Here is a 24090-nt window from a genome sequence, read left to right as displayed (position 1 = left end):
AAACCTACCTTAACATTAGGTACTTTACTCGTAATCAATTTTAGGCAAGCCGGTGGGAATTGTCTTGTATGAACCAGCCGCTGCTGGTAACTACTACTTCACTGGCTCAGTGACCCAAAAAGAATCTTGGCCTCCGACACAAGAGATCGCCACTCTGCCCTATCTTGAGCCACTTCACGCCAGTTGGGCACACCGAGGGCGGACAGGTCTTTTAGGGCTTCCTCGCACCAGCATAGAGGAATAAGTAAGGGAAGAATTGTAACTCCATACATCAGTAAATGCAACTTATTTGTGACATCTAGCGTCAATCACGCGTCAAATAGTTAAATTATCAGTACCACCACTCAACACTTTAACCTGATTAACCTGTGGGATTGGGTTTCCCAAGGTTTTTTGACTCTTTACGAGCGTATGACTTATGTGTTGTTTTTATATAAAGTTTTAAATAGAATGAGATATTCGGGCACAAATTTGTGTCGTGGGAAATATAGGTGTACGAAATTGCGGACACACATTTGTGTCGTCGGGAGTTGACGGAGACTAAGATTTTCAAGGACGCGGGAGACCTGGTAATTTTATTTACGGCTCATATCTGTGCCGTCGGGATCCCGCAGGTTAATTGCCAAAAATTTAATATTAAAACAGTTTACAACTTATATTACAAGCAAAAGGGATTGAAAACAGAGTACTGATTAATAATATTGTAAAATTACCTAAAAATTGTTGAGCATTACACTTTTTGTTCGTCGCGACATCTATTGACAAGTAGCAGTACTGATAATTTACGCTAGAATAATAACTTGCATTTACTGATATATGGAGTTACAACTCTTTCCTTACTTATTCCTTTATGGCACCAGCGATATCTGGGACCCCCAACTCCCAACCTTACTTATTTTATTTATTGACCTCGTTTTTATGACCCAGGGTAAATCCGTTATGGATCCCATTGGGCCGGGAGAGGGTATGTACGATTCCCGCTAACTAAGGGCCAGTTGCATCAACTACATTTGACAGGCACATCATCGTCACACAGCAGACGTCTATGGAATTTCCCATACAGTAAAATTTAACGAACGCTTTAACGGTGACAGATGGTTTGATGCAACCGGGCCTAAATCGCTCAAGATCGAGCAAAGTGGTGTGCTCTTGTGTTGGAGGCCAAAACTCATTTTGGGTTATCGCGCCAGCCAAGCAAATAAGTAAGTAAACCTCTCCTCTCCCTGGGGTCTTCCGACATACATTTTGAGTGGGGTTATAGTTGACGGCTCTCTCCTTTCTCCCTTTTTTAATTTATTTACCTTACCTTTTCCTTCCCCATAGAATCCCAGTATCCTAACAGTTCAAGCGTCTTCCAGTTCTGGGGAGGACCAAGTCCTTGCACCTCATGCGAGATATTGCCTCAGATAAGCGGAGTGTATGGTTAATATTTATTTACCTTACCTTACCTTTTATAATTAGAACTCAGTACATATCTTACCTCGTACACATATCTACTAGGGTCTTACAAGGCTGTGCTCATACGAGCCTTAGATAAGTAAAATATATAGTTTATTTGTAACAGAAGTATTTATTTAATTACTTTACCTTACACCATAGAAACTCAGTATCCAAATACTTTAAGCATCTTCCAGTGCCAGCGCTTCGTGCGAGATATTGCCTCAGATGAGCGGAGTGGTTAATATTTATTTATCTTACCTTACCTAGGCTAGAAATGTAATTTAGTTCTGGGAACCGGATTTGTGCATCTTACTCCAGATATTGTTCCAAATAAGTGAAGTGTATGGTTAATATTTATTTATCTACCTTATCTTACCTTACCTTAATATTACAAAAAAGTATCTTCTACTCATGACAAATTGTATAGCTCGAAATAATGGAAGTATATAGTCAATATTTCTTTATTTATTTCAATACTACGAGCGTTTTTTGAATGTTCTTTCATAATACAAGTATATATTCAATGCGCCAGTTCAGTAACTTTTAATTTGTTAAGATTATTTTTGTTCGGTGTGTAATTAGGGGCCTTTTAAAATGAAAAGTTAATCATACTTTAGTTTCAGAGGAGGAGAGTATGACGCGCGAGCCGCCACCAGCCGCGCCGCACCCGGCCGGCGTCAAACTAACCAGGCCTGGGTACTATACTATACCCTCATTGGAGGAGATGATCGGTAAGTGCACTGAATAATATATTAACTTACTAGCTTCAGCCCGCAGCTTCGCTCGCGTTAGAAAGAGACAAAAAGTAGCCTATGTCACTCTCCATCCCTTCAACTATTTCCACTTAAAAAATCACGTCAATTCCTCGCTCCGTTTTGCCGTGAAAGACGGACAAACAAACAGACACACACACTTTCCCATTTATAATATTAGTATGGATTAAGTTCTTTGTGTCGTCGAAACTAATTACTAGAAATGTAACGGATAATAGGGATGACTACATAAAAAATATGGCATTTTGTTTAGTCCGTCTGTTAGATCGTCCAAAAATACTGAACACATATTTTTCCCTTTTTCTAATTAATGAAAAAATACAAAGATATAGAGCATCAACTTCAACGCACTGTACCGTCGTCATTTTTCGTTTACGAGAAAAAAGAAAAAAATACGTGTCTAAAATTCTTTTATAATCTAACTGCCGGACTAATTAAAACCCCCGACGCAAAAACGAAGGGGTGTTATAAGTTTGACGTGTCTGTCTGTGTGTATGTCTGTCTGTCTGTCTGTCTGTCTGTCTGTCTGTTTGTCTGTGTGTGTGTCTGTCTGTGGCATCGTAGCTCTCGAACGGATGAACCGATTTTGATTTAGTTTTTTTTGTCTGAAAGCTGAGTTAGTCGGGAGTGTTCTTAGCCATGTTTCATGAAAATCGGTACACTGGGTCGCGGTCGGGGGTTTTTTCAAAATTTTAATTTTAGTCGTCTCGCCTATTGATAACGGTCTGGCCCAGCGCGTAGTGACCCTGCCTGCTAAGCCGCGGTCCGGGGGTTCGAATCCCGTAAGGGCATTTATTTGTGTGATAAGCACAGATATTTCTTTATGAGTCATGGATGTTTTCTATGTATATAAGTATTTGTATATTATGATGTATGAACATCGTTGTCAGAGTACCCACAACACAAGCACACCTCGGACACTGGCGATCAAATATATGAAAGAGGCGCGTTCCTAGCACACATTTTAAACTCGTGTAGGTGAACGCGTACCGTGCTTGTATGAGTAAGATATGAGTATGACAGGTTGACTGTTCGCGTTTTTGACATGCGGTAACTGTGAGGTAACCGAGAGGGGGTGGGCAGTGCTTTCAGCGGAGAGCGGGAGTGGCCATACTGTACGATAGTACTCTTTATTATATTCATATTCATTTATTTCGTATATTAGAATAATAATTAAACTTTAAATTTTTGAATTAAATTAAGAGATCATAATACAATATTAAAAATAATTAGAATAATAATTGAATACATTACATAAATGTTTAAATGTCACAAAATTCTTTTACATCGTAGAATGCATTTTTGATTAACCATTTCTTCAATTCTTTATAAAAACAATTATCATTTTCTTATACTGTGACACAGGCCTTCTTGAGCTTTTTTTTATTTAAAAATATCTATTTTTAACCGACTTCTTTGTTCCACAGCGTACATGCGACCGGATGGCTCTTGCGTCGTGCCACATTTGACTATCGGTCGAAAAAACTACGGGAACGTTTTCTATGATTGCGAAGTTGATGTGGCTAACCTAGATCTTGACGCTTTAGGTAAGTTACTACACTGATACATACATACATACAATCACGCTTGTATCCCATATAGGGGTAGGCAGAACACATGAAACTACTAAAGTTTCAGTGCCACTCTTGGCAAATAAGGGGTTGAAAGAAAACGAAACTGTGACATTGCAGTGACAGGTTGCCAGCCTCTCGCCTACGCCACAATTTAACCCATATCCCATAGTCGCCTTCTACGACACCCACGGGAAGAAAGGGGGTGGTGAAATTCTTAACCCGTCACCACACAGGCAACTACACTGATGTACATTATTAACCGACTTCAAAAAAAGGAGGAGGTTCTCAATTCGACTGTGTTTTTTTTGTATGTATGTTACCTGATATCTCCGAGAATCGTAAACTGATTTTCAAATTTTTTTTTTTTTTTATTTGGAAAGGACAGCTGAAAATGGTCACAAAAGTTGAGAGAATATTATCCCTTAATAGATATTTTTATCCAGCTTCACAATTTCGTTTACTTTCAATCTCTTAACACATTCACTGTCAGCAACACAAACCTTGTGTCAATCTTCGTACAAAATCATACCTCCTGGCAAAGACATGTAACTCCGTATCGGATAAAGTCTAAGAAAAAAACATACCTCAAAGCCATAGAGATAAAAGTACGGTGGCCTAGATGGCGTTACACCTTTGGGGAACGCTCGGAATGGCGCTAATATTAATATTTGACATTTTAATACAAATCAAGCTAAGAATACGGGATTGTACTTATTTATGTATGTATATTGATGATGCATATAGTATTTAGATAGTGACTTATATCTATTTAAATTTCTGTTTTATTTTCCGCACCAATTGTAAGTTTCTGTTTGGTCCAATGGTTGACTGGTAGAGAATGCCTTAAGGCATTAAGTTCGCCATTTGTACTTTATGTTGTGCAATAAAGGTTAAATAAATAAATAAATAAATACGGGCCAAATTGTCAAAACTGAGGTTCAAAAGTTCTAAGCTTGTGTCGAGAGATGGCAGTCTATGCACTGTGATTACGCATTTTACTTTGACAGTAACTCTCTATAATACTCGATCCTCTTTGATACTGGCAATAAATTAAAAAAAATATTCATTTTTAAAAGTGGCACTGGAACTTGAGTAGTTTTATGTGCACTTCACTTCATTTTGCAGATACCGCCGTGAAATACCGCTCCAAGCGGAATTCCATAACAAAAATGTCTTCTATATTATTAATTTATTAACTAGACAATAGAGTTAGGCTCACATCGCCATGCACGGATATCTAACCAGCAGAAATTAGTCTGCCTAATTAAAACACTCACAGAATTTTTAATTGTAATTCTAATTTACATACATACAATCACGCCTATATCTCATGATGTGGTAGGCAGAGCACGTGAAACTACTCAAGTCTCAGTGCCACTCTTGGCAAATAAGGGGTTGAAAGAAAACGAAACTGTGACATTGCAGTGACAGGTTGCCAGCCTCTCACCTACGCCACAATTTAACCCATATCCCACAGTCGCCTTCTACGATACCCACGGGAAGAAAGGGGGTGATGAAATTCTTAACCGGGTTCAAATTTATGTGAAAATTGTTACTTTCAGTACATTTCCTGAACAAGGAGGTTATCGTATATCCCGAGGACTCAGACAAGCCGCCAGTTGGCCAAGGACTGAACCGTCGAGCAGTGGTCACGCTCGACCGAATCTGGCCCAGGGACAAGACAGAGAAGACTCCCATCACGGACCCTGAAAGGTATCCATTATGAACACATATGCTGAAAATTACGACATGCTTTTTCCTGTGCGCAGAGGACGTAAAATATTTCAATCGGCCAACCATTAAAAATGTATAATTTGTACAAGCTATACATACAAGGTGCCCATGGGGAAGCGGAATAATTTTAACCACGCATTTCTGACGTCAAAAGAAAGAAATGGCAAATAATGGCATCAACGCCGTTAAAAAAGCCGAGAAACAAGACATTTTTTTTCATTGGGTAATAACTCTGCTACTAGGCGAAACCCAAAAAATTTTATATGGCATTTTTAACCCCCGACGCAAAAACGACGGGGTGTTATAAGTTTGACATGTGTGTCTGTCTGTCTGTCTGTCTGTGTATGTGTCTGTCTGTGGCATCGTAGCTCCCGAACGGATGAACCGATTTAGATTTAGTTTTTTTTTTGTCTGAAAGCTGAGTTAGTCGGGAGTGTTCTTAGCCATGTTTCATGAAAATCGGTTTACTATGTCGCGGTCGGGGGTTTTTTTTTTCAAAATTTTAATAGTCTTATAATGGGATCAGAAATATGCTGTTAATTTTTTTCCGTTTCCTCATAGGCACCTTGTATAATATAGCTTGCAATCATAGAAGTTTGCTTCCAGTGCCATAAGGTTGCTTCCATGTGAAACTCCCAACAGAAATTCTGATATATTTTTTTTAATTGATATGAAGTACAGTCGGGGTCATAAATATGTGTACAAGGTGAAGAAATTTACACGTATTTATGAAATCGACTGTACGAGGACCCTTTTTAGGGTTCCGTAGTCAACTAGGAACCCTTATAGTTTCGCCATGTCTGTCCGTCCGTCCGCGGATAATCTCAGTGACCGTTCGCACTAGCTGAAATTTGGTACCAATATGTACCTCTATATCAATCACGCCGACAAAGTGGTAAAATAAAAAGTGGAAAAAAAATGTTTTATTAGGGTAAAACTACACCCCCTACACGTAAAGTGGGGAGTGTTTTTTTTTCTTTTCAATCCTAACGTGTGATATATTGTTGGATAGGTATTTTGAAATGATTAGGAGTTTACTAAAATAATTTTTGATAATGCTCATATTTTCGGAAATAATCGATCCTAAAGTAAAAAAAAAATGGGGGACCTCTAACTTTTGAACCATCAGTTGAAAAAATATAAAAAAAAAATCACAAAAGTAGAACTTTATAAAGATTTTCTAGGAAAATTGTTTTGAACTTGATGGGTTGACTAGTTTTTGAGCAAAATACGGGAAACTACGGAACCCTACACTGAGCGTGGCCCGACACGCTCTTGGCCGGTTTATTGTTTCTTTATTGAAAAGCCACACCTAGTAGTTAAAAAAATAACTGATAATTTGTTACAGGTTACTAACAATGGACTACGAGGGCAAGTTGCGTCGTGTGTGCGACAAGCACGACACGAAATTCATCGAATACCGCCCGCAGACCGGCAGTTGGGTCTTCCGGGTAAGTGCTCTAGATATTATGAGTTTCACACCAAATGTCATGCTAAAATCAAGAGCATTCCTAAATAATGATGTGATTTTTATGTGTTACTTGATATGATATAATGTGATAGTTGAAGGAATGGAGAGTGACATAGGCTACTTTTTGTCTCTTTCTAAACCCTCCAGTTCCCTAAGAAAAGGGGGAGGGAGTGGGTATGGGGCTATCCGCTATTTTCGGATTTAACGCGAGCGAAGCCGCGGGCAAAGGCTAGTTAATAACACAGAAGCTTGCAAACCTAAAATAAATATCCTGGTCACGGCACCAAACTGTAACAGTACACGATATAAGTGTTATAATTAACTTTTCTGTATAATCATCTCATTCTTTGGACTTCTCTTCTTCTTCCTACCCTTATCCCACGTAATCTGGGGTCTGTATAACTTGTCTTCCTCTTCCATTCTCCTCTATCTTTCGTATGTATGTATGTATATTGTATAAGCTTTGTACATAAAGGAAACAACGTCACGTCAAATTTTTGATTTTAGGTTCTTGGATTCAAAATTAAGTCAGCCACTAACTTCACTTCCATAGTGTTTTTCATTAAATACTAATCATACATTTGCTGGCAGGTGGAGCACTTCAGCAAGTACGGTTTGACAGATTCCGACGAAGAGGATGATCCAACGCCGACGGTGCTCAAGCGGCAACTAGTCAACGAATCTTTGCAGAAAAATGCTGCGCCAGGTAATTCTTTTTCTCTGTATCATTGTAATGACTAGAATATTATATCGTAGAGGAATAAGTAAGGGAAGAGTTGTAACTCCATACATCAGTAAATGCAAGTTATTTATAGTGACATCTAGCGTCACCATGGGGGTTATGTGACTTTCTGATTTTATATCGATTATTTTTTACCTCTCACTTTCGCAGTCGAGTAACCATTCACACACGCTTTTTACTCGTATATTGATTTTTTAGTTAAATACATTGTCCAACCTTACCTTCACAGGTCAAATACCCCCCGTACCCACCGCTCCCGGCCTCGGCGGGCTCGGCGGGCTGAGCGGGCTGGCCGGGCCCGGGCTGCGCGGGCTGGCAGCGCCGGGGCTCGGCGACGACAGTCTCTATGCTATGCAGCATACGTCGCTTGACCTGCTAGGACAAGCTGGAAAAGGCAAGTTTCACTCATATTTTACTTTTCCACGTCTAGGGTGAACAGGCATATTCCGGGCGAGCTCACTCCGTCGTAAGCCACGTCTTTGCCTTTTTTTTAAATAATAAATGGGCTCACTCTTGGCCACAGACTAGCCAAAGGCAAAGACGTGGCCTACGATGGAGCTCGCCCAGAAGATGCCTGTTCGCTCTTGATTTGAAGGTTGCCGGGTTATATGAGCTAGGAAATATAGCCGCCGGCAAGGAATTCCACTCCTTGGCAGTGCGCATAAGAAAAGAAGAAGAAAAGCGCTTCGCTTTGCTTTTGGTTAGCCTGTGGCTAAAAGGGAGCCCATTTATAATAAATAAATTAAAAAAACATAGTTCAACACGGACGTTCCGACCGACAATACAGGTATCCTGTATCCTGAAGTCTGAAGCGGTAGCTGATAATTTTAAGGTCATTTTTGGGTGGGTTAGTTCTAAAATCTTGACCAATCAGGTTCGAAGCGGCAGGCTTAGACGATAGTCTGTACACTATGCGGCATAAGTCGCTAGATCAACTGGGGCGAGCTGGACACTTAATTTATTCTATAGCCGAGTAGTCTAATCGAGTCAATGATCTCGATTGCGTCAGGTGTCAAATTGGTATAGAGATCCGCCGTGCTGCCTTTCAAACGTCTCTTAGGGCATCGTTCGACTATGTGCTGGTTGGTTGCGTAAGCTGGATGTCGACTTATAATATTAATTGTCTGCAAGTATACGCCATACGCTTAAATAATAATAATGATCTCGATTGAGCCCTCGGCGGTTCCGGTCGAGGATTCGGTGGCCCCTTGACGCGATAGCTTTAAATCCCAAAAACTTGTAAACCTTTTTCATTTTCATTCGTCTTACTATAAAACTCCCATGAGACTCAAACATATTTACAATATTTTAAGGATACCCACATTTTTCGATCCATTTCCGAGGATCTTTTTCAAAGAGTAACGACCGACGACGATAAAATGTAAATATTTTCATTCATCTAACTGTAAATGATGAAATTTATAATTTGTTTTTGCATTTGCAGCATTCGACATGGACACTGCCGAGGATAACGGCGAGCCTCAGAGCCTTTATGACTCCACCAGAGGTAAGATTAGAGTTGCAAAAAAACGGTATTTTTCTGGCTTAAAAACAAAACATGAAAAAAAACCGTGAAAAAAAAAACAGTTTATGTACGAAATCTCAAAATTTTCAAAGCAGTTAATACTTATACGGGTTTTTTGGACTTAATGTTAACTATTAAACGAATTTAATTAAATTACTTTAATTTCTGGTCTTATAAAAGTAACATTTACGAAATCTGTAGTTGGTAGTTCTCACTATTTACTGTTGGCAACACCACCGTCTCTCCACGCTGCACGCCTCATCGGGATTCCCCAATAAACGTTCGTATACTGAATGTTAATCGAATTAAAATGTACGTTAAAAACCGTTATTGTCGAATTGTTATATTTGTTCATCTGAAAAAAAAAACCATATTAGAAAAAAAAAACAATGGTGCTTGTTTTTTTTCATGTCTTTTTTCATAATTCTGATAAAAAAATTTTTTTTTTTTATTTGCAACCCTAGGTAAGATCTTATAATTATTAGCCTACATCGTCAGAGAATGTCACAGTTTCGTTTTCTTTCAACCCTTTATTTGCCAAGAGTGGCACTGAAACCTGAGTAGTTTCATGTGCTCTGCCTACCCCTTCATGGGACACAGGCGTGATTGTATGTATGTATGTATCGTCAGAGCAGTTTCTCACTACGTCAGCTTGTATGACAAGAACCCTCTCAGCGGGTTCTCCGGCGCTCGGACCACCATAATATCCCCTATTAAATACATTCTATTATGTCTAGATTTATAATAGTACATTACGATACAAGTGCGTAAAAAAGGAAGTTCGAAACGAGTGGCGATAAATTAAAACACGACCGAAGGGAGTGTTTTAAATCGACACGAGTTACGAATTTCCTTTTCGCGCGTGTATCGTACGACGTTTTTCAGTACAGATGAGCCTCCGAAGTTTCGACCTGGCATATAATGAACCACTTCTCGCACTAGTGCAAAAAAACACCATCTGTACTGAAAACGTCTTTTTCGTTTTATCGCCACTCGTTTCGAACTTCCTTTTTTACGCACTTGTATCGTAATGTACTATTTTAATATTACCAAAATTGTTTTCTCGCTAGGTTTCGGCGTGAAGAGTCCTACTGCGGAACTGGCGCGGTTGGAGAACAGACAGAGCCACCACGTCCAATTGATGAAGGCATCCATTTATGCCGACGGTAAGTACTCACTAAATACCGTACACCGTGTTTTTATGGTTTTCCATCAGATGCTACACGTCGTTAGGCTCATTAACAGGAACCACCTGATACATCACCTTTTGTTAAATTCGAAGAAAAAACTTTTTGTTTTTCATACATAATAAATTAATTAATACCAAAGTGCGGGAGACCCTTAATAATAATGTACCACCTGATGTATACCATGTTTATCGCAATAAAGCAATTCATTCATTCGACGACCGGTCTGGCGCAGTCGGTAGTGACCCTGCCTGCTACGCCGCGGTCCCGGGTTCGAATCCCGGTAAGGGCATTTATTTGTGTGGTGAGCACAGATACTTGTTCCTGAGTCATGGATGTTTTCTATGTATTTAAGTATTTATGTATTATATATATCGTTGTCTGAATACCCACAACACAAGCCTTCTTGAGCTTACCGTGGGCCTCAGTCAATCTGTGTAAGAATGTCCTATAATATTTATTTATTTATTTATTCATTCATTCATTCTATTCCACAGATATGGACATGGACGATGGCACGTCAACGTCAACAGGAGACCAGCAAGTGCCGGCCCCGCGGAGCGTGTTCCGACTCGCCCCGCGTGACAACTTACCCCCCGTTGTAGAGGAGACTGGGGCTTTAGTGCACTTGCCTGACATCTCGACTGGCGTGGGTGAGTCTATCAAAACATTTATTTGTAAGTATAACTGTTAGAATATAATAGGCTAGTTTCCTATACTTTAAATAAAATATTTTATGCAGTGCATGGAATAAAGCACCACATAATTAGAAGAAAAATATGGACAGTAGTTATGTTTAAACATAATTTCTATTTAATAAGTCAAACTTCTAAGTAAAAATTGTGTCTAGGCGTGACGTCACGCGAAACTTCAACGCACTGTACCGTCGTCATTTTTCGTTTACGAGAAAAAAAGAAAAAATACGGTGTCTAAAATTCTTTGATAATCTAACTGACGGACTAATTAGTTTTTTTCTGTCGTTTTGCCTATTATTGCAATTCAATTTTAACAGTTATACATACAGAAAATAATATAGTACACAATGAATTAATGTTATAATGCATTTTCAGATCTACCGATGCGACCGCTCATAGTGAATCCAGAGAAAATCGTCCTTAAATACCACAGAAAAGTGCTGCCGTTCAAACTGACTATAGCCGGTAACTATAACACCTCAACGTTTAACATTTTTGGCCTCTTACGGCCCAGCCACGACATTGGTCTAAGCGCGACAGCGGTGAGCGGCAGCCATACGTGCGAATGAAAAGTCCCATCGCTCTGTCTCGCTCCAATGTATGGCCGCCGCTCACCGCTGTCGCGCAAAGACCAATGTCGTGGCTGAGCCGATTGTTTCATCAATCGCGGGTTGGATCAATAAGTTTTGCGGAACCACAGTATAATAAAGAGTACTATCGTACAGTATGGCCACTCCCGCTCCCCGCTGAAAGTGCCGCCCACCCGCTCTCGGTTACCTCACAGTTGCCATCTGACAAAAACGCGAACAGTCGACCTGTCTTATCTCACTCATAGAAGCATGGTACGCGTTCACCTACACGAGCTTAGAATATGTGGTAAGGACGCGCCTCTTTCATACATTTGATCGCCAGTGTACGAGATGTGGCGGAGCTTATGTGCGAAATGTCATTTGTTATTTGCCAGTCGCTTTTCGGTTAAGGAAAACATCGTGAGGAAACCGGACTTATTCGAATAAGGTCTAGTTCACCCTTGGTTGGAAGGTCAGATGGCAGTCGCTTCGTAAAAACTACTGCCTACGCCAAATCTTGGAATTAGTTGTCAAAGCGGACCCCGGGCTCCCATGAGCCGTGGCGAATGCTGGGATAACGCAAAGAGAATGATGAGCAGTACGTAAATAATTAGATAATTATGTAGATAATTATGTGTTTACCATGAATAAATTATTGAATCTTGAATCTAAATTAACTCACGTTTATTTGATTTAATCTTTATTGCACAAAGAAAAACATCGTACAAAACTCGAACTTAATGCCGTAAGGCATTCTCTACCAGTCAACCATTAGGCAAAGTACAAAAGTAGTAGGCGGTGCAAAACGTGATTAAAACAGGACAATTAGGTATTTTTGGTACGTTTGTATTTTCAAAAGTGGTTGGCAGAGCACATGGAATTGCTCAACTGATAGGTATTTAATATTGTCTTCGGTTACCGCGATAGTTACTCATGAAATGAAACTATGGAAACTGATTAAATCAAGTATAATGAATTTACAATTCATCCCGACGTTTCGAACACTTTACAGCGTTCGTGGTCAACGGGTGGCGGGGGAGTGTCACTCGTTCACCACGAACCCTGTAAAGTGTTCGAAACGTCGGGATGAATTGTAAATTCATTATACGCGATTTAATCTGTTTCCATAATTTTATTTGATAGGTATTTGTATTAATGCTAATTTTCATCACACCCGCAGTTTAAATGTGCTATTGGACCCAGGCGGGGCATGAGTTATAGAAAAGTTGTTCTGGGAATAATGAAATTTCTTGTACATACCATACTTAACTTTTTAGGGTTCCGTAGTCAACTAGAAACCCTTATAGTTTCGCCATGTCTGTCTGTCCGTCCGTCCGTCCGTCCGCGGATAATCTCAGTAACCGTTAGCACTAGAAAGCTGAAATTTGGTACCAATATGTATATCAATCACGCCAACAAAGTGCAAAAATAAAAAATGGAAAAAAATGTTTTATTAGGGTACCCCCCCTACATGTAAAGTGGGGGCTGATATTTTTTTTTTCATTCCAACCCCAACGTGTGATATATTGTTGGATAGGTAATTAAAAATGAATAAGGGTTTACTAAGATCGTTTTTTGATAATATTAATATTTTCGGAAATAATCGCTCCTAAAGGAAAAAAAAGTGCTTCCCCCCCCCTCTAACTTTTGAACCCTATGTTTAAAAAATATGAAAAAAATCACAAAAGTAGAACTTTATAAAGACTTTCTAGGAAAATTGTTTTGAACTTGATAGGTTCAGTAGTTTTTGAGAAAAATACGGAAAACTACGGAACCCTACACTGAGCGTGGCCCGACACGCTCTTGGCCGGTTTTTTACATCTATTTACATATTTTTTACTTTGCGAGTCTTTAAATCTTTAAATCCGGCAAGCCGTCGCGATTTAACTTACTCTCGTTAGTAATATTAAACTTCCTCCCCTTGTTGCACTATCTACTATTGTTTTATAGGTAAACTGGACGCGGCCTGCATAGCAGATTTCTCAGTGAGTCGCGCGCGCCATAGTCGCGTTGGATTCGGTCCCGGTGGTGCTATGGTCTTTGCTTCCACGTATGATACGCTGGTTGATCTGCCTAGAGGTAAATAATACGTTAATCTCATGACGTAGTAAATCCATACTAATATTATAAATGGGAAAGTGTGTGTGTCTGTTTGTTTGTCCGTCTTTCACGGTAAAACGGAGCGACGAATTGACGTGATTTTTTAAGTGGAGATAATTGAAGGGATGGAGAGTGACATAGGCTACTTTTTGTCTCTTTCTAACGCGAGCGAAGCCGCGGGCAAAAGCTAGTAATTTATAAAAATAAACCTCAAATATCGAGTAGGTAAATGTCTCTTTCTAAAGTTAATCGTTGTTTTAGTAATACTTGTATATTTTACTATTCTATCAACCTCCTTTCTAGTTGATTTTTTAATTAGTTAGGCAAATCAAAATACTATTATTCGTCAGAAATTTATAACAGGGAGCCTAGCCAATAGGGTGGTCCTTATTTTGTCGATGTTATATTTTTCTACGGGGCACCCGCTTAATGTAAAATGTACCCCAAAAAAACCAATGTAATTTTTATCCAGAATTTTTAAATACATTTTAGAGGTCGCTACCGCACTTTGAAAATTTGGACCCTCCGTACAAAATGTTGTTTTTTTTTTTTCGAATTTCCGTTGTGGGGCAAAGAGTCAGGGTGTATTAAAACCAATGTAATTTGTTTTCAGAATTTTTAAATACATTAATTAGGGGTCGCTACCGCACTTTTCAAAATTTGGAAGAACTTACTTTAGAAGTCTTAGAACCCCTAAAATATGAATAAATAATTTAAAAAAAAATCAGCGGCGTTATTTTATGTTAAGTTGCACATTAATACACCCTGACTCTCTTCACGGATGGATCAAAAACAAGGTCAGGCACTGGCTCTGGGGTATTCTCAGAGGACCTCAACATACACATCTCGACACCACTAGGTGCCCACAACACAGTCTTCCAGGCAGAATGTATGGGCATCATAATGGCAGCACATGCGATCGTCTCAAGGGAGGTACGTGACTACCCCATCCGTATACTCTCCGATAGTAGGTCAGTACTACAAGCTCTACAAAGTTATACCTTTACTTCAGGGCTAATCTACGAATGTCACAGAACTCTGACAGAGGTATGCACCACCAACAGCGTAACTCTTCAGTGGATTAAAGGACACAGCAACTCGCGAGGTAACGATGGAGCCGACATCCTAGCGCGTAGAGGCTCCGAAATGAAGGTGGCAGGACCGGAGCCCATACTACCATTACCTTATGCTTGGCTTCGAAACATGCTGCGTTACAACACCAAGGTAAAACACCAACAATACTGGTCTAACCTAGGCACCTGCAGACAGGCAAAGGAAGCACTCCCGACAATCACCCCCGGATTGTCAAAAAAGGTGAGGCAACTAAAAAGGCCACAGCTCCGACTTTTAGTGGGGGCCACAACTGGCCATGCCCCTTTCAACAAACACTTATTCACCCTGGGTGTTACAGACAGCCCCCTATGCAGAGCGTGCACGGAGGCAGAGGAAACAGCCGCTCACGTCATTCTCGAATGTCCAGGGGTGGCAGAATACCGGGCACAACACCTCGGGTCGCCGGGGTGTCTTCCAGAAGTCGTCGGCAACATAAAGGGTCTGCTAGGCTTTCTGGTAGAGCTGGGTTGGCAGGAATAGTGCCGCAACCCATCACGCAAAACAGTTGCGGAAACCGAGCCCGCGTATACCTATACACCCTGACTCTTTGCCCCACAACGAAAAATCGGAAAAAAAAATAAAAAATAGCATTTTGTATAGAGGGTCTACATTTTCAAAGTGCGGTAGCGACCCCTAAAATGTATTTAAAAATTCTGAAAACAAATTACAATGGTTTTAATACACCATGACTTTTCGCCCCACAACGAAAAATCTAAAAAAATAGATAAAAAAAATTGCATTTTGTATGGAGGATCCAAATTTACAAAGTGAGGTAGCGACCCCTAAAATGTATTTAAAAATTCTGAAAAAAAAAAATACATTGGTTTTTTAGGGGTAGATTTTACATTAAGCGGGTGCCCCGTATAAAAATATAACATCGACAAAATAAGGACCACCCTACAGCCAAGATAAAAATGGATGTTAGAACAAACCATACGAAACTAAATATGTATAAAAAATCAAGAGCTTTCAAAAACGACGGGGTGTTATAAGTTTGACGTGTCTGTCTGTCTGTGTGTGTGTCTGTCTGTGGCATCGTAGCTCCCGAACGGATGAACCGATTTAGATTTAGTTTTTTTTTGTCTGAAAGCTGAGTTAGTCGGGAGTGTTCTTAGCCATGTTTCATGAAAATCGGTCCACTATGTCGCGTTCGGGGGATTTTCAATTTTAATTTTGTGGTTATTTATTCGTAGTATCTTTCATACCGTATCATACAAAATTTAATTTTTGAAAAAAAAAAGTCATCAGGTGTCAAACATTGCGGACTAATTTTCATGAAACATGGCTATGAACACTTACGACAAATTCAGCTTTCAAACAGAAAAAAATATCTAAATCTTTTTTTCCGTTCAGGAGTTTGGATGCCACAGACAAACAAGCAGACATGCAGACAGACAGACACTTCAAACTTATAACACCCCGTCGTTTTTGCGTCGGAATTAAAAATATGAAGCTTCTTCGTAGTAACTTCCACACCAAAATATTATTTGTTTTCGTTTAGATAGCCCACTATACAGTCAACCAATTGGAACCCTCTAGGCCACTATATAACCATGTCAAAATAAGTCAAGTAGTAAGAGATTTCTTACAATCTGATTTATAACGTCACTGTGACATAGTTCGCCATCGACAGCTCATCCACACACCTTGCAACCTAAATGGTCGCGCACCGTGCGGTTTCAGAGGAATTTCCTCCCGCGGACGCTCCGGCTGTGGAATGAGCTCCCTGTCGAGGTGAACTACAGTATGGGGTTCTTCGAAAAAGGAGTGTACAAGTTTCTAATGGGTCGGCAACGCGCATGTGACACCCCTTGAGTTGCAGGCGTCCATAGATTACGGTGACCGCTTTCCATCAGGCGGGCCGTATACCTGTTTGCCACCGACGTGGTACAAAAAAAAATAGTTCTACAGTGGCCTAGGGTTCCAATTGGTAAACTGTACAAAATGTATATCTATGTTAATATCTTTGACATTTTCAGCGGCACAACTATCGGAAATCGGCAAATACGTCGCGGGTCGGGCTGAGGACGATTGGAGCGAACCCGTGGTCGCCAGGCTGGCTGTAGGACAAACTGACACCACAAACAACTTCATGGTAAGTTTACTATACAACGTAAGTAAAACAAAAAAAAAAGAACGATTATAGACACCAGATCTGGGTCTTGCCACAGACGGAGGATAAATATTAAATAAATACATGCTTATATACATAGAAAACATCCATGACTCAGGACCAAATATTTATGCTCATCACACAAATGAATGCCCTTACCGGGATTCGAACCCGGGACCGCGGCGCAGCAGGCAGGGTCACTACGCGCTAGGCCAGACCGGTCGTCTAATATTCTAGTCTCATATTCGATATATTATCTTTATAACACCTTAAGTTCTCGCGCTTTGTACACATATTTAAAGTCACACACAGGTCGAACGCGATTAATTAACATTATTTTTACCTTTTTTCCCAACGTTTCGGCCAGGTTGCACTGGCCGTGGTCGCGGAAGACTGACGTCCCAGTAAAGGTAAAAATAATGTTAATTAATCGCGTTCGACCTGTGTGTGACTTTAAATATATTATCTTTATTTCAAAATTGTCCCCTTTCCTCTAAAGTATCTATTATTGAAAAACAATATTTGTTCTTTCAGACTACATTAACCAAACAAATGGAAAACCTCCTCGAATGGTCGACATCTATACCCAAAGAGTCACCTGTAGAAAATTGTCCGCGGCTAACGTTAAAAGAAGCCCCGCGGGACAGGAGGGAAGCCCTGAAGGCTCTTAGGGAGCGCGCGGGGCACGACCGAGACGGGACCACTAAGGTAAGTTCGTGAAAGCAGATGGAAACTCTTTTGAAATGGCTTAGATAGAGGATTTAATTGCCTGGATGCTGGAGAATGCTATGTAGGGTGGAGACTAGCGTTCCAGTGGTCAGTGATCCTAATTCCATCCAAGACAGTAAATGGGCTACTTGCCTCCTAGTCAAATCAGCTTCTTTTTAAGAACTGTCAAAACGAATTTGAACGACTTGCTAATATGGAATTTATATGAAAACGAATTGAGTGACGTCACGGTCAACTAAGTTACTTTATATATTTCTACCTGAATTATTAAATAGAAATTGGATTTAAAAGTAACTTCTGTCCGTGTTTTTCTTATAATTATCTGATGCTTTATTTCGTGCATGGTATATTTTATTTTAACTACAGTCAAGCCTATTATTCCACTGACTTTTATGCAGTAGGAAAAGTGAGACTATGACCAGGACAAACAATAATAGCACTGCACTACTCAGAATTATCTACTGTACTAACATTATCATGATCCTCATTGGCCTTGTCTATCGCAGACGATTTATGGTGTAACATTCGTTAACATATTTTCTGATATGTGTATAACTATTTAGCATCTAAGGCCTACTACATTCAGAAATATCTGAATGACACATAATATATTGATAGTAATGATAATGATAGTTATAAGATTGTCTGATTAATAAGTAAGTAGACATTAAATTAGTGCATGCGACACAAATTACATTACAAAATATTTGCATGTGTCTATGACCAAACATGTAGAACTGTTATACGAGTACCTTATTGTAAATACCATGTTTCAGCAAATAAATTTCTGAATCTGAATCTGATGATTTAATGCCGATGCGACACCGACATACTATACTTATATTCGTGCATAAAATTTAAATATAATCTGTTTTTTTTTTACTATAGTTTGGCGTGTCGGGAGCGTACTGCTATGAAGTATGGACGCTGTGCGAGGCGCTATGGGGAGCGGACTTAGACAACGGAGGTAAGAATATATTTTGATATCCTCCTTAGGCTTGTACCGTTCCGTTCATTGATCGGAGCGCTCCGATCTCGTTCAATCGCTCCCACGAACTAGTTGGCTCTTTTAAGTCTTTGCTCATTTAGTTCAGTCAGACCAGCGACCACTGCGGTCGGAAAGATCAGAACGACTGGGATCGACTAGTGTCAAAATGATACGAATATTAACACAGATAAATAATAATTCCGGGCCGAAAGGTTGTAAGTAACCGAATCTTAATATGAAAACTTGACGTTTTTGTGTGGCTTTGCTAAATAGCTCGCTCTCGGTCGGCGCAGTCACACACTCGTCCTCGATCCAAACCGCTCGCGCTCGCCGATCCTATACTGAACTAAATGAGCAAAAACCGATTCACAGAGCACGGAAAGATTCAGTTCATTTCGGTCATTGATGGGATTTTATTCCTTCAGTTCATAGTTCGTGAACGACACAAGTCTAATCCTCTTATTCCTCATCAGGGAATCTTTAACTGACTGTTAACCTTAGAAGTATTATTTGATTTCTCGACTCCACAGTCAATAGTTTTGTGGAGCACTGTATACTTATACTATAGTTACCTTTGATTGTAATAATTAAATAATAATAACTTAAGACGCTACAGGACCGAAAATGCTAAAATGGAAAGGAGCCCCTTACAGATTTATCGAAAAAAAATTGTCCATTCAGAACAACTTAATATCGAGGTTCCGTTCTCGACTGTTTCCTCCTTCAAAACTTAATTAATCGTAACGAAATTTGAGAATCTGAATAACAATGCTCTGTGTGTGGGCGACATCTGTTAGTTTTCGTAGGAACTAACGGCTGGTCGATGCGCTCGATACAGTTGTAACGGTGCGGGGTGATGTGCGTGAGCGCGTGGCTTGAGTAAAGCACCGCGACTGCAACAGATGGCGCGCCCGTGGTCGTTTGTTGTTCGCGTTACAGTATTAAAAATTAATTAATGTTTGTTTCCAGGCGTCCCCGGCACAGACGACCTGTCTATAGTGAATCGGCATAGAGAGCTGCTACGCTGGCTCACACAGGCTGTGGCGGCCATCACTGACCGCGAACTGCAGCGGCCGTGCAAACCGGAGCCCGAGGATGGTAAGCAACAAAATACACAGACGACAAAAAAAGAAGAAAGCGCTGGTGGCCTAGCGGTAAGAGCGTGCGACTTTCGATCCGGAGGTCGCGGGTTCGAACCCCGGCTCGTGCCAATAAGTTTTTCGGAATTTATGTGCGAAATGTCATTTGATATTTGCCAGTCGCTTTTCGGTGAAGGAAAAAAAACATCGTGAGGAAACCGGACTAATTCCAATAAGGCCTAGTTACTCTTCGGGTCGGAAGGTCAGATGGCAGTCGCTTTAGTAAAACTAGTGCCTACGCCAAATCTTGGGATTAGTTGTCAAAGTGGACCCCCAGGCTCCCATGAGCCGTTTCAAATGTCGGGATAACGCAAGGAGGGTGATGATTATTCGATAGTAGAGGTTTTTGTACACGTGCGTGTTGTCGCTAGTTCGCTAGTTAGTACAAAATTAGTTTTGACTTTTTTTTTGTGAAAACTTCATTTTTTAAAGGTTTTACTTCTTTTGGACGTCTATCAATAAGGATAGTGAGACTATTCTCCATAATGGCATCAACGTCTTTAAAAAAGCCTTGTACTGAGTAACAATAAGTTTTTTTTTTCAATTGGTAATAGCTCTGAAACTAGGCGAAAACTAGAAAAGTGTATATGACATTTTAGTCTTAAAATGGGATCAGTAATATGTTCTTAAAATCTCTAGCAATGCTCACGAGCACCGTGTATACCTATAACTATGTATATTACATGGCGACCCTGCCAATTTGAGCCATATTACACCCGATTCAATTCATTTTCAGAGTCAGACACCCACAGCGCGCGTGTATGGACCTTACTACTCGGCGGACGGTTGCTCGAAGCTTGCAAGCTGTCTAGAGATAAAGGAGACATGCATATGGCCTCACTCATAGCTCAGGCTGCCGGTAAGTTTTACTACAGATTTCTTTACATTCTTGTGATCTTGTTTGTTTCGTGTACTTTCCTTTTCCTTAAATGAAGTGGGGGTACTGATAAATTCGCTACTTGATACTAGATGTAGACCATAGTGACATCTAGCGTCATCCACGCGTCAACTAACGTAAATTATCAGTACTGCTACTTGTCAATAGATGTCGCGACGAACAAAAAGTCTAATGCTCAACAATGTTTAGCTAATATTACAATAATTTAGTAATCAGTACTCTGTTTTCAATTCCTTCTGATTGTAATATAAGTTGTAAACTATTCTAATATTAAATTTTTGGCCGACGAGACGTTGTTGCCACCTAACCTTGTACTTTTAGCTGTTGGAAAAAGTGTAAACAAACCGGAGCCGTCAAATTTGACAGATCCAGGTGTAGTAAACCTTTTAAGGCTGCTTTCAAAAAAAACGTCAAAATAATGTAAAATTGATAGTTTTAGTCGGTGAAATACTACACTTTCCGTTATCCAATAGATTTATTTAATTCAAGTTCCAGTTAGAGCATCTTATTATCTTGATTTTTATAAGACTGGATTTTTGAAAACTAACTCACTAAATTAATTATGAATTTTTCTCTAATGCACGTTTAGAAAAACGCACGTATAGAGCTGAATCAGTCGATCTTATTTGTAAAATTTGGACAATTTTGAATATTAAAACGGGTAAATTTATAATTCGTATATCCTGTACCACAATCATTTCAGACTAGATTTTTATTTTAAGTTTTTGAAAAAGAGTAAACTAGCCTAAGGCGAATTCAATTTTTTTCAGAAATTACCTAAAATTAAGTGACAATTTCTTTGAAAATCTACATCACATCGAAGTAAGTTTTGTACTAAATTAATCTGCAACGTTTACTTAAATTGCTGTTATGCCTTAGTGATTATACATTGCTATTATTGATTTTTGCCAATTTTTTGAAAACGAGCCTTCACCGGTACAATTATTACCACTTTTGGACATTTTCTCATATTTTGTTAGACCAAGTAGAAAAAGTCCTATAATGTGATATATATTTATAAACTACTCGCAAAGCCCTTTAATTTGATACCACACACGGTATGATCGAGCGCTCGGTTGCGATTTCACTATTTTTAACACGAAAGCCCTCTTAAGGCCAGATCGAAGAACAAAATTGTAGGTGGCTACTTACTTGGTACTTTTTATTCACGGTGAGCCAATTTAATGTTTATAAACGCATAAATGGTAAGTAAGGTGAGAGTAACAATGCGTATTTAAAAAAACCGAACAAACCGTCAAATAGTTGTTTATCAGGTAACGTTTGGTTCCTGTTAAAATTTTCGTATTTAAAAATAATTGAGCTAACTACTATAGTCCGTTCCATTCCAAAAACATATACCTATTTTCACTTAATTTTACCAAATACACATGTACAATTAGACAAGACGAGTGTAAGTACAAGTTTATAATGGGTCGGCAAACGCACATTGCTAATGTGAAACCAGAAAACTGGAGAAGATGCGAAGAACATGTCATCAAGGAAGAGAAGAAAATGAAAGAGTTAGACAACAAGATTGACGATTTGGCCGACAGAATAATAATAAATGTGACAGAATCATCTTCGTCTTCATCCTCATCGTCGTCATTGTCTTCACCAGAATAAAATAACGTATATATAAAGTATTGCGTTTTACTTAAAAATATACATATGTTTTCACCATTAAACACATTGAATAGAACGACATATTTTTTTTATATATTTTTTTATTTTTTCTTGCACAGACTATCTTAATTTTATTTCTATCGCCTTTTTATATTTCTCTGTCTTTCATCAAAATTTACTGTGGTACCTATAAATATTACTGAATCAACTAAACTACCATCTAGTATAAATAATACATAAATATAACAATCATCATCTCATACGGAGAAACGGAAGCTCGAAAACACAAATATCAAATTTGGAACAGATGATGATGATGATGATGATGATGATGATGATGATTGATAATAATAAGCAATAGAAAATGTCAGATAAAATTAAAAATCGCGTAAGGTCTAGTACCTTTATATTTTAGTAGTGTTACACCCACATTAAAATGGAACCATGAGTTTTAAACCTCTGAAAAATTGGGTACTTTTTGGTTGATGATTGGATGATGAAAATAATAATATTAATGAAATGTAATAACGATATGCTTGTATTCATGAAAGTGTATTATGTTTCGTCAAATTAACGAAATTACATGTTAGTGGAATGAAATGGAAAATAGTAGTGAACTCAATTTATTTTTAAATAGAGAAAAAAAATCAGGAACCAAACGTTACCTAATAAACAACCCTCAAATTTGACAGCTCCGGTTTGTTTACACTTTTTTTAAGAGCCAACAGTACAAGGTATAGTATCGAGTAGTGGTACTCATAATTTACGCTAGTTGACGCGTGAATGACGCTAGATGTCACTACAAATAAGTTGCATTTACTGATGTATAGAGTTACAACTCTTTCCTTACATACCCTCTATGGATTTACTACAGGTTTCTTTAAAATCTTGTGATCTTATTTATTTTGTGTACTTTCCTTTAAATGAAGGGTACTGATAAATTCACTACTTGATACTAGATGTGTGTCGCTTAACTTCAAACCTGGGTAAATCCATTCTGCTATAAGGTTGATTATGTTTCAGATCAATATTATAGAATAGAATAGAATAAAATAAATTTTATTCGTAAACACACAAAAGAGAAAAATATTACAAATAGGAACACATAAAAACGAGAAGGTGGTGATGGTTTAACCTCAGCATATTGCTGGCGACTTCCAGCGCTGATCTTCCGGTTAAACCATTCGGTGAAAAACAATCACGACAGGTAACATGAACAAAATTATAGAAAACAACATATTACACACAGAAAAGACAAAGATATTACATGCTTTTTTTTAAAACTATAACTACTACTGAACGAATCATTAACAATGTTTGGTTGTCTGGGTAAGTCAACAGTGTCGTACCGTTTTAAATATTATATTTTTTATATATTCAACCTTAAAGCAGAATGGATTTACCCAAGTTTGAAGTTAAACGACACATAGACTATGTAATATCTCGCTTTTTGGAAAAGTATTGATGTATGAAAGGGTGCCCTTTCCTTACTTTTTCTTCTATCGATATATCGTTGGTGAAGTTACATTTTAACTCTAAAGAATAATTATTATAGGCTAGCTTCCTATACTTAAAATAAAATATTTTATGCAGTGCACGAAATAAAACACCACATAATTAGAAGAAAAATATGGACAGTAGTTATGTTTAAACATAATTTCTATTTAATAAGTCAAA

The 24090-nt window shown here is 38.8% G+C and overlaps 1 protein-coding gene across 1 annotated transcript in view; it reads left to right on the top strand.

The window, feature by feature from the left end:
- The window catches only part of LOC125239512 (nuclear pore complex protein Nup98-Nup96), a 79546-nt gene that overhangs the window by 35574 nt on the left and 19882 nt on the right, over positions 1-24090 (top strand). Inside the window, exons 23-38 of the mRNA XM_048147126.1 lie at positions 2064-2171; positions 3641-3760; positions 5350-5500; positions 6870-6972; positions 7584-7698; positions 7964-8128; positions 9179-9241; positions 10330-10425; positions 10944-11099; positions 11517-11606; positions 13661-13789; positions 16903-17018; positions 17571-17744; positions 18654-18732; positions 19723-19851; positions 20629-20751. Of these exons, the coding sequence (XP_048003083.1) occupies positions 2064-2171; positions 3641-3760; positions 5350-5500; positions 6870-6972; positions 7584-7698; positions 7964-8128; positions 9179-9241; positions 10330-10425; positions 10944-11099; positions 11517-11606; positions 13661-13789; positions 16903-17018; positions 17571-17744; positions 18654-18732; positions 19723-19851; positions 20629-20751 (1917 nt within the window). The remainder of the gene's footprint in view (positions 1-2063; positions 2172-3640; positions 3761-5349; positions 5501-6869; positions 6973-7583; positions 7699-7963; positions 8129-9178; positions 9242-10329; positions 10426-10943; positions 11100-11516; positions 11607-13660; positions 13790-16902; positions 17019-17570; positions 17745-18653; positions 18733-19722; positions 19852-20628; positions 20752-24090) is intronic.

Source organism: Leguminivora glycinivorella, chromosome 25 (assembly GCF_023078275.1).
Source record: "Leguminivora glycinivorella isolate SPB_JAAS2020 chromosome 25, LegGlyc_1.1, whole genome shotgun sequence".
Classification (NCBI taxonomy): Eukaryota; Metazoa; Arthropoda; class Insecta; order Lepidoptera; family Tortricidae; genus Leguminivora; species Leguminivora glycinivorella.
The sequence above is the reverse complement of the archived record's forward strand: the minus strand, read 5'-3'. Positions and strand labels throughout refer to the sequence as shown.